The sequence below is a fragment of the Hoplias malabaricus genome, chromosome 12 (assembly GCF_029633855.1).
Source record: "Hoplias malabaricus isolate fHopMal1 chromosome 12, fHopMal1.hap1, whole genome shotgun sequence".
In the NCBI taxonomy this organism is placed as follows: Eukaryota; Metazoa; Chordata; class Actinopteri; order Characiformes; family Erythrinidae; genus Hoplias; species Hoplias malabaricus.
The window spans coordinates 25,473,142-25,489,136 of record NC_089811.1 but is presented as its reverse complement, the minus strand read 5'-3'; the positions used below and the strand labels follow the sequence as shown (position 1 = coordinate 25,489,136).

The 15,995-nt window shown below is 37.0% G+C and overlaps 1 protein-coding gene across 3 annotated transcripts; it reads left to right on the top strand.

Annotated features, from left to right (window-relative positions):
* The first annotated feature begins 8,517 nt into the window (after window positions 1–8,517).
* LOC136663954 (sterile alpha motif domain-containing protein 3-like) lies at window positions 8,518–15,041 on the top strand. 3 transcript variants are annotated; one of them, XM_066640929.1, is made up of 6 exons: window positions 8,518–8,688; window positions 10,766–10,842; window positions 12,446–13,429; window positions 13,675–13,827; window positions 13,933–14,025; window positions 14,436–15,041. In XM_066640929.1, exons 2-6 carry the CDS (start codon window positions 10,810–10,812, stop codon window positions 14,751–14,753), a joined length of 1,581 nt encoding a protein of 526 aa, XP_066497026.1. In that variant the 5' UTR covers window positions 8,518–8,688; window positions 10,766–10,809; the 3' UTR covers window positions 14,754–15,041. The 3 variants fall into 3 exon arrangements, with proteins under 3 accessions (XP_066497026.1, XP_066497024.1, XP_066497025.1); XM_066640927.1 differs by having other exon boundaries at window positions 10,766–12,223; XM_066640928.1 differs by lacking the exon at window positions 8,518–8,688 and adding an exon at window positions 12,055–12,223 and having other exon boundaries at window positions 10,788–10,842.
* The last annotated feature ends 954 nt before the right edge of the window (window positions 15,042–15,995 follow it).

Genomic DNA, 15,995 nt, shown 5'->3' with positions numbered 1-15,995 from the left:
AGGCGCACTGTCGGCTTTTGAGATAATTTGAGTTTTTTAGGTGCGCCTTATAGTGCGGAAAATACGGTATTTCCCTGTAAAGGTCTGGCACCCCCTCCAGGGTGTGATTCTGGGTAGGCTTCAGACCCACCGAGACCCTGAACTTGAAAATTGGTTACAATGAAGGGAAAAATTAAGTATGTAAATAAATCTCACTTAGTACAGTAAATATATTACAGGATCATTCTTTTTCCCGATTTTTGTTTTTAACATATCTGCTGTGACAGTTCCCCTCAAGTCCAAAGTCAAACTGTTTTTTTTATACTTTTCTCAAATTCACAGTACCAGAAATTTGGTATTCTTTAGATAACATCAAGCAAATTTCCACTGCATGGTATCAGGTCAGCTTGACCCGACTCCACATGGGTTTACACACTCTTCCTTGGCTTATAGCTGGTTATGTCTCAAAACCCTGTCTCTGACGGGAACCATGGGCTTTGAAAACCACAGCAATGGTAATGTTAGGTTCTGCTAACTCATCATGGATTTTGATGATCTTGCATCAGTTAAAAACATCATGCTGTTTAAATTTGTCAGATATTTGAGAAGTATCTAATGCAAGTTGTGACCATATTCTTGTCTCATTTAACTCAAAGGGGTGATCCAGACCAGCTTAGTCAGAAATGCATTGTTCAGTACAGGAACACACTTGGAAATGTTCCTTTCATTTCTGAGTGAGAAAACTATTCTGGGAATAAAGGCAGTAATTTCAGATCACAGCCTGACAGCACTTCTGGACACCTCATCCAAAAGTTTCATTGATGGCTGCAGCTGACCGGTGATGCATGGTGCCTCAACAGAATTAAAATAATTGTAGGCTATTTGTTGAATGTGACAAATGGCTGGCACATAGGTCGAGGCCTGCAGCACATAATGGAAAGTTAAGGTGTCACATGGGGATAAGTGGAGGTGACTTTGGCTGTTGACCTTGACAGTATAGGCTAATGGAAGTGGCAGAGCGCTTAGAGCGGAGATTGACTGCACTTGTCTGTGGAGTAAAAGGAATGTGGGGGAAAATTACATTATCGTGAACTGCACATTCTGTACATTACAAACAGTATTCTTACATTATATATATATATATATATATATATATATATTTTTTATGAGTATATTATTATATAAAAGAAAAATAGCTGAAATATTCTGCATGTTTGAAATAATAGCATGTTTGCCTCAATGCAGGGGTCATGGGTCACCAAGTCCCAGCTTGGTGGAATTTATATGTTCTCCCCATACCTGTGTGGGTTTCTTCCTCCAGGGTTTCTCTCACTACAGAAAAATTGAGGTTAGGTTATTTGGCTCCTTTTTTTTCTTAGCATTATTATTATTATTTTTTTTAATACCTTTCCTTGTGTGTAAATGAGTGTGTGAGAATAAGTGTCTGTAGGTGTGCATGCCCAGATATGGATTGGCATTTTATTCTAGGTGAACCAATTGGTGTCCTATGCAGTCTTCCTGGTGGACAGTTGTTCCTGGTTGAGAGTATGCTGTACACATTTGGCTGCTGCTTCTCAGTTCCAACTTCCCAGTTTTTGTTGATTGAATGGAATGCAATCCTTGTGTATCTGGAAAGGCACATATTGTAATAACTAAGCAATATAAAATTTAGTTTTTTAGATTTAAAATAAAGATTTAGTGAAACATTCTTTGACATTCAGTTTTGAATAGAATTGGAGGCCGCCAAGTTTTGTTTCTAAAATTCATTGCCAATCTAAAGGCATTACTGGTGCTGTTGATCAATTAAAAAAATGAACAAATGAATCCATTTGTTGTGATTAATCATAATTAATCTTGTTGTCCCTTAAGACTGAAGCCATTAATAATTTAAGACAATGTATGAACGGAATGGAATTGTATTCATATAGTTGTCTGTCGATTTTTTGTCGACACAAATTAGGTTAAAATGTTAGTACTTGCGTTAGTGGAAGGAAGATAAATGAGTTGTTATATGCATGAAAAAAAGTCTAGTGGAAACGTAACTTTTTTTTAAAGACCATTCATATTAAATAGCAAAATATTCAACAACATTATACTACATACATGTTCACTATGTCAATATACAATATTTACATGTTATGTATGTTACAGGGCAATGTTTTCAGTCACTTTTAAATTTAGCTTTTATTAGTAAAATAAATATTAATGACATAACCAAGTTTTTTTTTCTTAGCAGTTTTTTGTCTTTTTTATTGTTCATATCAATACTGGAATTGTATTTTACCAACCACAGTTATGAATAAATGTGTGATATTTTGACCATATCGTCCAGTCGAAGCTTTATGATTATTGAATTAGAATCTCTTAATTTGCTGATTAGAGCCTCGGGGGGAGGTTAAGCATCAGACACAGAAGCTTTAAAGGAGCATTTCATACTATATTTACTTAATCATTTAAATGTACTGGGTGTGTCATCAGACATTAAGGGAACAGGCTGAAGACCTGGTGTATGTGAGAGCAGTGCTGAAGCTAGTATATTCTTTATGATGTGCCCATTCGAGAACAAACATCTATTAGTGTTTCGGCCTGAGATCATGCCCTCTATTGAGTCATATTTCAGTTTGCTGCCACTGACCAGTCAGGTCCACACAATAACTGGTGCAAACATAGTATCCCATGGCTATGAAGTGACCAAGTGAACAGAGCAAATATTAGTTTCAACCAGACCTAAAAAGCCTCAGCACCCCTCTAAAATATATAAATGAATACAAAGGAATATTAATGCTTACAATGGCATTGCTCTTCCATAGGCTCTGCGTCGGGTCAATGCAGAAGCATAAATCAGCCTTTAGTGTGAAAGAAATATATAGTTTTCCTAAATGAGCCAAAGAGTCTACATATAAAACATAGGACATAACAGTAAAACAATGGCAGCAAATCCGTTAAAACATAATTATGACATTTTTACATTTTTGGATATGTTAATGGAATGAGGATGAGACAACATACATGGATATTTTCTGCTTTGCTGCTGTTCAGACCCCCCCCCCCCCCCCTTTATTATTTTAGCAGGAATAATTGTGGCCACCCAGTTTTACACAGGACCTTTACAAAGGTTAATATCTGCATTAACTTGAAAATACTGATACTGTGTTAGGAATGCTTTTGTTGTAGCTGTTAATATGCCTGTATTTTTGTAATTCAGCAGTAATCTGTAAATACCACACATGTTGCCTTATCTTGCATGTGCTTTAGTGTGCTTTTTTATTTATTTATTTTTATTGCTTTTTTTCTTTTCTGAAAGACCTTTTTAAGGACAGCCTGGAAATCACTTTTTAATCTCCCTTCATTTTCTCAGTTCAACTGTGAAAGTACTGTTCCACAGACAGTCCATCACAGAAAATGAGGCATTGATTGAACACTAATTCAGTGTTGTCACACCAAAATGCTACATCACTCTGCACAAATAAGGTCCTGGAGCTGCCCCATGCCCCTTTTCAGTGGGCTGCCCCATGCCCCTTTTCAGTTTAGCACTATGGAAAATATATGAAATAAAAGATTAGGGATTATTGAGGATCTCTATGGATTTTAACATTGATTTTAATATTTGGTGCAATAAACTGTTATTGGAAGATGCCTACAGGTTCAGATTTATATTGTGGTGGAAAGGCATTTATTTTTTCTGTCAAAGTAACAATTGGGCAGAAAGTTATTTATTTTATAGGTAATCTCTGAGCTGATTAGAAAAGGGGTGGGTTGGAAGGGGATGAGAGGGTCCCCCTCTCTCCTACACAGGCATAAACAGCTTCTGTGAGAATTTAGGCTCTCCTCCTGAAACCTTTACTCAGAATTAAGATGTTCTGATTTAATACAGGGTGGGCCATTTATATGGATACACCATAATAAAATGGGAATGGTTGGTGATATTAACTTCCTGTTTGTGGCACATTACTATATGGGAGGGGGAAAAGTTTTCAAGATGGGTGGTGACCATGGTGGCCATTTTGGATCCAACTTTAGTTTTTTCAGTGGGAAGAGGGTCATGTGACACATCAAACTTATTGGGAACTTTACAAGAAAAACAATGGTGTGCTTGTGTTTTAACGTAACTTTATTCTTTCATGAGTTATTTACAAGTTTCTGACCACTTATAAAATGTGTTCAAAGTGCTGCCCATTGTGTTGGATTTTCAATGCAACCCTCTTCTCCCACTCTTCACACACTGATAGCAACACCGCAGGAGAAATGCAAGCACAGGCTTCCAGTATCCGTAGTTTCAGGTGCTGCACATCTCGTATCTTCACGGCATAGACAATTGCCTTCAGATGACCCCAAAGATAAAAGTCTAAGGGGGTCAGATCAGGAGACCTTGGGGGCCATTGAACTGGCCCACGATGACCAATCCACTTTCCAAGAAACTGTTCATCTAGGAATGCTCCGACCTGACACCTATAATGTGGTGGTGCACCATCTTGCTCATGGAACTCATGGAACATGCCAGCTTCAGTGCATAAAGAGGGAAACACATCAGCATTTACATAAAAGTTTGCCTCATCACTGAACAAAATCTTGTGTGTAAACTGAGGGTCCTGTTCCAATTTTTGTTTTGCCCATTTTGCAAATTCAGTGCGCCAATCTGGGTCATCCTCGTTGAGATGCTGCAGTAGCTGGAGTTTGTAAGGGTGCCATTTGTGAGGAGTTAATATCTGCCGAAGGGATGTTCGACTGATGCCACTCTCCATTCTTCATTAGTGACAGTTTTCATGCGTCCACATTTTGGCAAATCCAACACTGAACTAGTTTCACGAAACTTGGCAAGAAGTTTGCTAACTGTAGCATGGGAGATGGGTGGTCTCGTAGGGTGTCTTGCATTGAAATCTGCTGCAATCATCCGGTTACATCTGCGACATGCCAATGGCTGTAAACAAAGAGAAATGTGTAAAAAAATAAAGTTACGTTAAAACCAAGCACACCATTGGTTTTCTTGTGAAATTCCCAATAAGTCTGATGTGTCACATGACCCTCTTCCCATTGATAAAACAAAAGTTGGATCCAAAATGGCCGACATCAAAATGGCCACCATGGTCACCACCCATCTTGAAAAGTTTCCCCCCTCCCATATACTAATGTGCCACAAAGAGGAAGTTAATATCACCAACCATTCCCATTTTATGAAGGTGTATCCATATAAATGGCCCACCCTGTAGAAAAAAACCCACTGAAGTCTAATAATAAAGTAAAAAAAAGAACACTTTACTCTAACCAGTTTGTCATGTATACAACATACATTTGTTTCATCTCACTTCCAAAACAACAAAGCAATTCTACCATTTTAACTTGTGATTTAATCATGATTAATCACAGAATGCCATGGTGATTAACATAATTTTGTTTTTCACACTAATATAAAGTGTTTACATAGGTCGATAAAATGGTTACAAATTCTTTAACAAGTTTCTGTTTGCGTTAAGCATTAATTTGAACAATTATATATACTTTTTAGTGTTTGGGTTTTTTTTTAATATAATATTTAGCTTTAAAACATTACTGAATGATTTAATTGACTACTTTTTATTTTTAGTATATTTTTCTAGGCGGTAGTTCTGAGTGGCTGCACTTGATCCATGTTAAATTCATAGTTTTGAAAGTAATGTAATTAGCTTCAAGTACATTTGTAGAGGAAGAAATTGCAGACCCTTTCCTTGGCTGTCTTAAATGTTAAACCAAATCAAGTGTACCTGATGAATCTTTCGTGTTGCCTGGTAATTAATTTGCTAAAGCACATTTGAGGAGGTGTGAGCTACCAGCACTTTGAACTCACTGAGGTAATTAATACCTTTCTTTCCTGAAGGAGAAAGAGTAGATTTACTAAATAATTGTTTCTCATAGCCCCCCAAGAGGATTCCCTCAGCTCCTTATAGAATGACCTACATGCAAATGCAATGTCAAGCCTGCGAGTTAAGAGGAGCATGTGAGGAAAAAACAGCAAACGCACAGCATTGATTTAGTCACAAAGCACATGGGAGGGGGTGGATGGTGGTGCTGATGGTGGTGGCGTGGGACAAGTCTTCAGTAGATGATTCATTATAAGATCCACACTAGATTTTCTATGATGAGAAACATGAGCCACAGCTAATTAAAACTAGACTAGATCAGGTGAAATAAATGTAAATGAAATTATTTTGATTATAATATTCTATTACAGATAATGTTTCACTTTAATAGTTTTAATGGAACTTTTTTACACACACACACACACACACATACACATATATATAAACTTCCAAATGATGCCCCTTAACCCTCTTACGTAGTATCTTTAAAGTGACAGTCTTAGTGAATCTTAGGTGAGAGCTGCAATTCCACAGAAACAGTGAAATTTAATTTTAAATTGTGTGGTGGGAGATTGAATCTGATGTGAAGTCAGGGCAATGAATCTTTTTCGTTTTTTGGTTTGGTTTTGTTTTTTTGTTTGTTTTTACAGTGATATGGATATAAAAAGTTGCCTTCACTGAGCAGCAGATTAAAAAAACCCATTCTGTATATGTATGTACATACAGCATAAGCCATCCTTTGCTATTCAATTTCCATTTTCAGGAGCAGGGACTATGTGGGTATGTGTGGAAGCAGCCTCTTCCTTTCAATCACAAAGAGGTGAAAAATATGAGTTATGTCCTTCCCCACAGCCGCTTAGCTTAATAAATCATACACTCGGGCATTAAATAAGGTGATTGTTGTAGTTGTCATTATTATTATTATTATTATAGTTCCTTTCTAGTACCCAAGGTTGATTTACAATAGAGTACAGAGGGCGACAAAAAAGACAAACAAAAGCACAGCCACAGAGACTACAGGACACTCAACAGTGATAAGTGAAGGCAGCCAAACCAGAAAAGCATGGGATGCAATAGAGCCTACGTAAGCTCTAGTTCACTATGCCCTGTCCAAATCATCAACCTGTAGTACTTCTGATCATGTCCAAACTTTTTTAATATACATTTTTTTCTCCACTTTCCACCTTTTTGCATTCCAAAAAATTTCTGAATGTTCTACCTCTGTTCGAAAGGGGTTTTGGATATCTTGCTTGAAGCAGAAACCCTCTACAATCCATGTTCTCTCCTTTCTTCGAGTCATACTATCTTTTTCCATACTACACCTATGTGTTTATAGCATGGTATGTACTCGTGAATTACTGCAGATCAAATAAATGAGTATGTGAGACCTGCCAAGAAACAGAAAGAAAAAAAATAACCTTGCAAATGTCCTGGTGTTCTCAACACACCAAAGGCCAGATTTCCACATTAATAAATTTGCTCGATTTGCTTGGATCATGAGAAAGTATACTTCAGGTCGTTTGAGTTATAAAAACATATACCTGCAGATCTTTTTGGAACAAATTCAGTGCTTAATTATAAATAATAAATCCACTTTACCCGTCTGATTGCACAGTAAATTCACTATGTAAGGTTTTGTCAGTAATCAAGATTCTTATGGAGAGGATCATGTCCAAGACATGGAGGCTACCCCACACCTTAAACCAAGCATAAGTCAAACATAAGGGACAAAAACAAACTTGACCATTCATTTTATGATTATCATTCTATGGCAGTGTCATTGTCACGCTTATATTGAAGATGTCAAAGTTTTAGTCGCAACCTCATCTCTGAGACAAATAAATGTGGCACTGTAAAGTACGGCGGGTCACTCTGTTGTCATTTGTTAGAGGCGGGTAGCTGGAAAAGCATCAGTAAGATGATATGTCTCTGGAGAGCAAGTCGCCTGGGGAAATATGGGGCTCTTAATCATCAGGGACCCAGTTCTGTGGCATCTTTCCTCTCTTCTGCTACACATTTGAGCACCACACCACCAAATAGAGAATTTGCATAGTTGCAAATCCACAGAAATGGGGAATCATTTGTTGTGAAATAGGACACTTTATGACAAATTCCTGCAATCCAACTGTGTGCAGTTTTAATTCTTCGCCTAATGTTGGTGGAAATTTTTCTAACCCAGTATTGGTTTTCTTGTTAATTTCACAAAGCCAATGAAGAGGAACTCCACTTGTAATTGCAGGCCTTTTAAACTTTAGTTTTAGAGTTATGAGCAAAAATGTCAGTTTTTTTCCTCTTCTCCCCTTCCCCCAGTCTTCAAAGGCAGTATCATAGGTAACAGAAGGTATATTATACCATATATTTTAACATAATATGGATTATACATTATATCATGCAGAATCTAAGCTGGGTTTTACTTTAAATACAGTGTGGAAATTGCAACAATGCGACTTGGCCACCCACGAGGCCTCGAGGGAGAAGTTGGTATTCTCTTGGTAACCAAATTTATACTTCATTAAATGTTAATGTGGGTTGGTGAAAGCAGCTACACTGTAAACCCAAATTTGGTTTAAATTAACTTTTTGAGTAGTCTTTAATTATTATTTCAAGTTTTGCTCAAAACATTTGCCATTACTAAATCAAATTAGTTGTTTGAATTATTTAGTTGAAATAATGCAGTGCAATGATCAAGATAAGTAGAGATTACTTAGTATGTTAAGTTTTGTGAGCAAGGGGCGGGGCTTGTTCCATTTTTTTTTTCTCCAGGCAACAGAAAGTTCTGTGAAGAGCCGTTACTGTCTTTTCTTTAAAAAGAGCTGCTCATTGCTGTGACTGAAAGCTGTGGGCTTGTGAAAGCAACATTACTTCAATTGAAAAGGTTTGTATGCAAATATATTGTCTGATAAAATTCATTGCCCCTAAGACCACAAGAAGTCACAACAAGTTAGCTAAGATTTGAAGTTATCTAGCGATAGCTAGCTTTGTTTCAACAAGCTAAGGTTAAGATCCTGTTTTGTTTGTGTTCTCTCGGTTAACAATTTAGCAATAATCTAGCTAGCATTCATTTTACTTTATTTTTACGCATTAACTAGGTATAACGTTAGTTAGCTAATATACAAAGGTTGTTTTTTTCGGCTCAAAATTTTAGCATATGTGTCTGCATGTGCTGGCTAATGCCTACCGTTCTGATTAAAAATTGGGATTGAGTTTACACACGAGTGATATGTTTAATTAAATCAGTAAATTCGCGATTTTCTTTTCAAATGTATGCTTAATTAGACAGTCATTAATTGTGCTGTCACGGTAAGAGAAATTTATCCCCGCATTTTATCGCGAAAGCCCCCACCGCCGCTCTTGGCCGTGTCTCGGGGCTGACGCGACGCGCCGCGTTCCCGCCCGAGCCTCGTGTTTCGGAGCCGCTGAGCCTCATGTTTTGGCCGGCCGCATTATAACTTTAATGCTTTTATCTTTACAGTTGTAATCATTAGCGGAGTTTGGTTAATTTTATGCAATGGGTTTAGTATAATTGTAATTGTTTAAGTGTTCTCATTCTGTTTTTGAGGTTCATTTGAAGATGCAGTGGAAGTGTAAGTATTGTGAATTTATATGTGAGAAAAGGGGTTACCTTTTAAAGCATTATAGATTAAAACATGGGGCCTACAGTAGAACTGTGCCTTTTCCTTGCTTACACCAAGAATGTTTGTGTACATTTAATTCCATCAATGCACTTAAGGTCCACTTGTCTAAAATTCACAAGAAAGGACCGGATGCACAACTGTGTGAAACAGCTCAAGTAGCTCACTGTCAGTTATGTGATTTTTCTTCACCCTGCACAGAAGCAGATTTTTTCAGTCACTTGCGCAGCACACATTTAAAAGTTAATCACAAAGTCCCATGTCCATATAAAGGATGTAACTTTAATACTACTGTGTACTCCACATTTAATGCACATATAAGTAAAGAGCACAGAACAGACAACTGGAGGATGTTCAAACCGGAAATAGTCATTGCTAATTTAACTAAGGAAACAGCCCAAGATGAACATATGGTTTCAAATGACACCCCTGATTTAGTGGACAGTGAGGATTCCAGCAGTGAAGAGCCTCATGATCTAAAGAAACAGCTGGAGCACAACCTAGCAGCTCTTTTTTTAAAGATGCAAACGATCCTTCATATTCCAGAAAGGTCTGTACAAGAAATCGTACAACAGCTTTTACAGATATGTGAACTCTCCCAGCCATTGCTGCATAATTCAGTCAAGGACATTCTGAAACATCACACAAGTGTAGATGATTCAACTCTAAGACAGTTAGTTCGAGTTGTCTCGGAGAACAATGTCATAACAAGATTTTGTGGCAAGGATGGCTCTTTATCAACTATTAAAAGGAGAGCAGCATATGTGAGCAGAAATTTTACAGTGGTTACACCGGTGGAGTATGTTATAGATAGAGGAAAAAAATGTACAGCTGTATACGTTCCTCTAAATGCAATGCTACAGAGCATGTTAAACAGGGCAGACATTTTGGACAAAGCTCTTCCAGTACAAAACCATGTGCCGCATGAGTACAATACATATAGAGATGGTTCATACTGTAAAGAAAATTCCCTCCTTAAAGGGGAGGAGTTCAAAATCTCTATTGGACTTTACACAGATGACTTTGAAGTGTCCAACCCTTTAGGAACATCAAAAAAGAAACACAAAATGAGTGCAGTGTATTGGGTGATAGCAAATGTGCCATCAAAATATAGGTCCACACTCCACTCGATTCAGCTTGCTCTTTTATGTAAAGCATCTGATGTAAAAGAGCATGGCTATGCTAAAATTTTCCATCCTCTCATTCAAGATCTAGTCTATTTGGAGCAACATGGTCTATATGTTGAGAAGTTAGGAGCATCTATCAAAGGCACAGTGTTATATGTGGCTGCTGATAACTTGGCTGCTCATTCACTTGCAGGATTTTTCGAGAGCTTTGCAGTGGACAGGTTCTGCAGGTTCTGCATGGCAACAAGGAGCAAGATTCAAGACAAGGAGGTATGTTCAGGCGTCTTTGAACCCCGAATTAAAGACACTCACAACCGGCATGTGCAGGAGGTACGGCAGGATCCTATTATGTCTAAAGAGTATGGTGTGAAAGGAGGCTGTGTATTGACCGACAGTCTGCAGCACTTTCATGTTGTTCATGGTTACCCCCCTGATATACTGCATGACCTTTTTGAAGGTATTGTTCCTGTTGAGTTATCACTCTGCCTATCAGACATGATTTCCAAAAAATATTTCACTTTAGAGGCCCTAAACCATGCTATCAAAACGTTTCCATATGAGTTTAATGACAGAACTGACCAGCCTCAAACTATTGCTCAAGGCTTTTCTACCAAAGGAACAATAGGTGGAAATGGCCATGAGAACTGGGCTCTAATTAGATTGCTGCCACTTCTCATTGGCCATAAAGTACCTGAAGGAGACAATGCATGGGATATTTTGTTGCTCCTGAAAGACATAGTTGAGTTGGCTGTGGCAACAAGACACACTAAAGAGTCCATAAATTTTCTTGATTGCAAAATATCAGAACATAGACAATTGTTGCAAAGTACGTTTCCTGATTTCAAATTACGTCCAAAACACCATTTCATTGAGCATTATCCTGAGATGATTAAGGCATTTGGTCCACTTTCAGATGTCTGGACAATGCGCTTCGAGGGAAAGCATAAATTTTTCAAACAAGTAATTCGTAATGCTTGCAACTTTAGAAATGTAGCTCATACACTAGCTGTAAAGCATCAGAAAATGATGGCTTACCATTTAGACGCAAGTTCATTTTTCAAACCCTCAGTTGAAATGAACAAGGTTACTACAGCATTGATCACGTCTTACCCTGAGAATGTCCAACAAATATTCTGCCAGAGAGTGCCTCAACATACAGCAGTCTTTGTCGCATCATCTGTCTCTGTAGATGGAATAAAATATTGCCCAGGCATGATTCTCTCTGTTGGTTCATGCTCTGGACTTCCAAATTTTAAGCAAATCAAACAGATTGTGGCTATTAACACAGAGGTCCTGTTTGTCTGCAAGGTGATGACTGTATGGTACCATGAGCATCTCAGATCTTTTGAACTCTGTGAAGGCATTAACCCCTCCCTGTGTGTAGTACAATTGAAAGAGTTGAATGATGTTTTCCCTCTTCCAGCATACAGATTTGGAGACAATTTAATAGTGACACTCAGACGTTACATTCTGTGTTAAAAGGTCACAAGATTGATTGCTGCAATCCAAGCAACACAGGATTTTATAAATAGGTTTAATGGTCACATTTAGCAGCTTTCATCAATTAAGCAACCAACTTGTTAATCCTGTTAGAAGCCTGGTGATACCCTATCCAGTGATGGAATCAACAGTGGAGCTAAGAAAAAAGACTGTGAGTGTAGAAACTTGGTGGTCATTATGTTATGATTAATCTGTGTATAACCCCTACATAAATGTATATACATTTTCATTACAATAGACCTTATGTAGGATTATGTCAATTGTGATGACAAGCTTATGTAGGTAACATGTAGCCTTATGAACAGGAACCTAAGTTAAAATATTACCCATATTTCTAAAAAGCTAATTGATGATTATTGCTTTTATTTCCAAGATGACAGCACACCAGAAGATGACCTTGAGGGTCATTCTCACAGAGGCAGATATAAGAAAGGTCACCCTCAGTGCGAGGCCTGCTACAGTGGAGGATTTGATATGTACACTGAAAGAATCACTTGGACTTAATTACAACTACAGCCTTCAGTACAAGGATCCTGAATTTAATTACGAGCTATGCAATCTGACAGATATTGGAGATCTTCCTGAAAAACCAACAATCAAAGTCATCCCTGTACTTGAACTGGTACCTGTCTCAACGTCTGATGAAATCTTGAGTGACACACACAGTCCAGCAGATACAGAGGTCCTCTCACTCTCACCTCTTGAGCGACAGACACCTTGGCCAGAAGTTTTTGAAATCCCAACATTTTCTGTTGATGTAGAGTATAGACTTAGGCAGGCAAGTCTAATATACATTAGGGATGGAACACACTTAAAAGTATCAAAAGAGCTAAAGCATGAGATTCTGGAAAGACTGGCAGAGAGCATGTATAGTCACACAGCATACCCAAATAATGCTCAATTTGAAAGTGTCGCAGCAGCACTAATAAGCAAGCACCCCTGTCTCCAAGAACGAGGCTCGTCAAGTCGCTGTAGTGGTTGGAAAAACAGTCTGAAATATAAAATGGCTAATTACAGAACAAAGCGTAGAAGATCAGGATGCCTTGACGTTACAGTAAATGCAGGTAAACGGGGATTGCATTCAGCAGAAGGAGAACCAGCTAACAAAAATATCAAGAAGGCCAAGAAAGGTGAGCTCAACTACTTGCCTAACTTTCCAGAGGGGCTTGATCAGTCAGTCCTCGAGGGTGCCCGCAAATACTTAGTTGATGAAATTCAAAAGAGAACACCAGATGGACCACTTGTAAAACAGAAGATGGATGTGACATTTGCATTGAGGAGGAAAGAGGTTGTTGAATCCAAACCCGCCATAAGCAAGATGGTGGAACGTTGGCCCGCTCTCTTCACAGAAGATCAGGTATGTTCAAGAGGGATATGCCAATGTTTTAGTCTATCTTTCTGTTATAATTTGATGATAATTATGATGCCTCTGGATACACCTTTGTCATCTTCAATTATTGTTTTGCTCATTTATAATTCAAGGACAATGTGAGTCTTTATGGTGAACAGGTGTAGTTGGTTTTGAATGGAACAAGACATTGGTACCACTAGCCTCAGTATTGTTTAGACTTGAAAAGTATAATTGTTTTCTCTATTTTTCAGGTATACATGGAGTTCAATAGGATTGTAGGCAGGAACCTTAAGCAGGACTTCTACGAAAGCATTGATCGGCACAGTCTTCGTCTTATTGAGATATTTCAATCTAAGAGAGGGAACATCGGGCAGCTGTTGACGCACCTATCACAACAGACCAAGGTTGTTCCATATCCATTATACTTATACAATCAAAATCATGCTTGATTGATTCAGCTTTCTTATAGACAGTTAAATTCTTGTCATTGTCATTTTTCTCTCCAAAAGACTAAAGAGCCAACTGATATTCGGACTCTGGTGCTTAGAGGGCTTCCTATTATCCTTGGTGACCACCCCACAGACTTCTATAAAGCATGCTTTGTAAGTAACCTCTATTAAAAAGGACCATAAAGGCATAATTTTGAATATTCACCATTATTTTTGTTTGATAAAAACTGAAAGCATAGTTTAATATAATCAAAGAATAAGATGTAATTTCAATCTGTCCATCCAGTTAGTTTATGTAGGATTTTGCAAGGTTTCAAGTCTCCCGATCTTCCAGCATCCAATTACACTGAGGTTGGATAAGTGTTCTTTTGTGAGCTCAAACCATTAAAAACAGACACTTTTACTTCATTGAAACACTTTTTTCTGACCACTTATGTGTAATCTGCTTGTGTAATGTACTCCGGCAGTAATGTCCATTTCCCTCATGTATCTGACTCTCCTGAGAGTAGACTTTTTGCTTAACATATGATAGTTAATTAATTATTTTGCTCTTATGCTTTTAGGATGACTCTGACGAATCATTCCATCAACTTGACATTGGGATCCTGCTTGTTGAACAAGAAGGTGCTGTGCTCTCATCTTCCCTCCATCTCAGTCCAGCCTCACTGAAGATCGTCATTGAAGGAGAAGTTGTTATGGACAACATCCAGGATCTCCCTAAAGCTGTGTGCATTCTTTTTGGACTTACTTACGCACTTCATCTCAACTATCCCAAGTCTATGAAGAACACATTTCACTTCATTCAACAGGTTTTTCTAACATTGGGTCACAGTGAACTGAAAGCCCGATTACAAACACTGAAAAACCAGCTTACACTCTGAAGAAATGCTGTTAATTTAACCATATAATACACCATATGATGAATACATAGACCCCAGTAGCCCTTCCAAAAATTTGCTTGTTTGTGGAAACCTAGATTACAAACCCTGAGAAATGCGGTTTATTTTACAGAGAAAGCATGTCCCCTCTTTTTATTTATTTATTTATTTTATTTTAAAAAAAAATTTTTTGCCCTACCCAAAAAAATGTGTGTATTCATCATATTATTGTCTTCTATTTGACTATAAGTAGCCATTCCAAAATTTTCCTTGTTTTATATTTACAATACATATGGCTTATTTTGAATTATGTCACAAAATATTTCATAAAAAATGGCTGTCTAGCCATTGTATTCTACAGATTTTTCAAGGGTTCTTGAAAGAAAATGGTTCTATAATATTTTTTTATATTATATATATATATATATATATATAAGGTCTTTATTATAAGCTGTTATTATAACAATACCAGAACCATCTTTAGTGCTATAGAGCGCTATAAATGTTTATATATCTACAGCACATATGCCATCATGCTGAAAAATAATTTCATCACTCTATATAAATGGTAGAATACTTCTATATAGAACCATTTCCTAAAGAATTCGTGAAGAACCATTTTTGTAGATTTAGAAGTGTATCCGCATGACAGTGCTCAGTTGTGTTCAGATAATAACATGGAGTTCATCAGTCAATTTGAAATTTTAAATGCATGTATCAAGTTTTAAAACATTTGTGTCCAATGTTTTACAAGCATACAGCAGAATTTTTTGAAAATATTCATTCTCAAAGTTAGACTTGTCAAGAAAGCAGTTTAAATGTCTGTTTTTGACTTGTCATTTGGTTGACTTGTTTGTTATTTCTGCAGTAAAACTTTTGAAATGTTACTTCGAAGGGTTTTTACATTAAAATACAATATTGAAATGTATCGTTTAATTTCTTCCTTTTTTTAGTTTTGATAACCAATGTGTAATTCATGATATCTCTATTAAATAAGTCTTTAAATTACAACAAAACAATTATATAAACTAATAATTTTAAGTAGAAATAATTAATACTTTTTTGTAGGTTAAACTTAAAAATAATTACTTTATACAACATAAAATGAAGACAATATTTATGTAAACTAAATATTTCAAGTAAATGCTACTAATGTAAACTTTGTTCATGTGCTTCATCAAATTAAAATGTTAAGTTAATACAACTTAACTTTTTTAGTTTCACCTTGTGTAAAAACTTAATTAA

Coding starts and splice junctions, on each gene's coding strand:
- LOC136663954 (XM_066640927.1), top strand. CDS start 12,110: ATGGTCACATTTAGCAGCTTTCATCAATTAAGCAACCAACTTGTTAAT. Junction 13,828..13,932: donor ACCTATCACAACAGACCAAG/GTTGTTCCATAT, acceptor TCTCTCCAAAAG/ACTAAAGAGCCAACTGATAT. Junction 14,026..14,435: donor ACTTCTATAAAGCATGCTTT/GTAAGTAACCTC, acceptor TTATGCTTTTAG/GATGACTCTGACGAATCATT.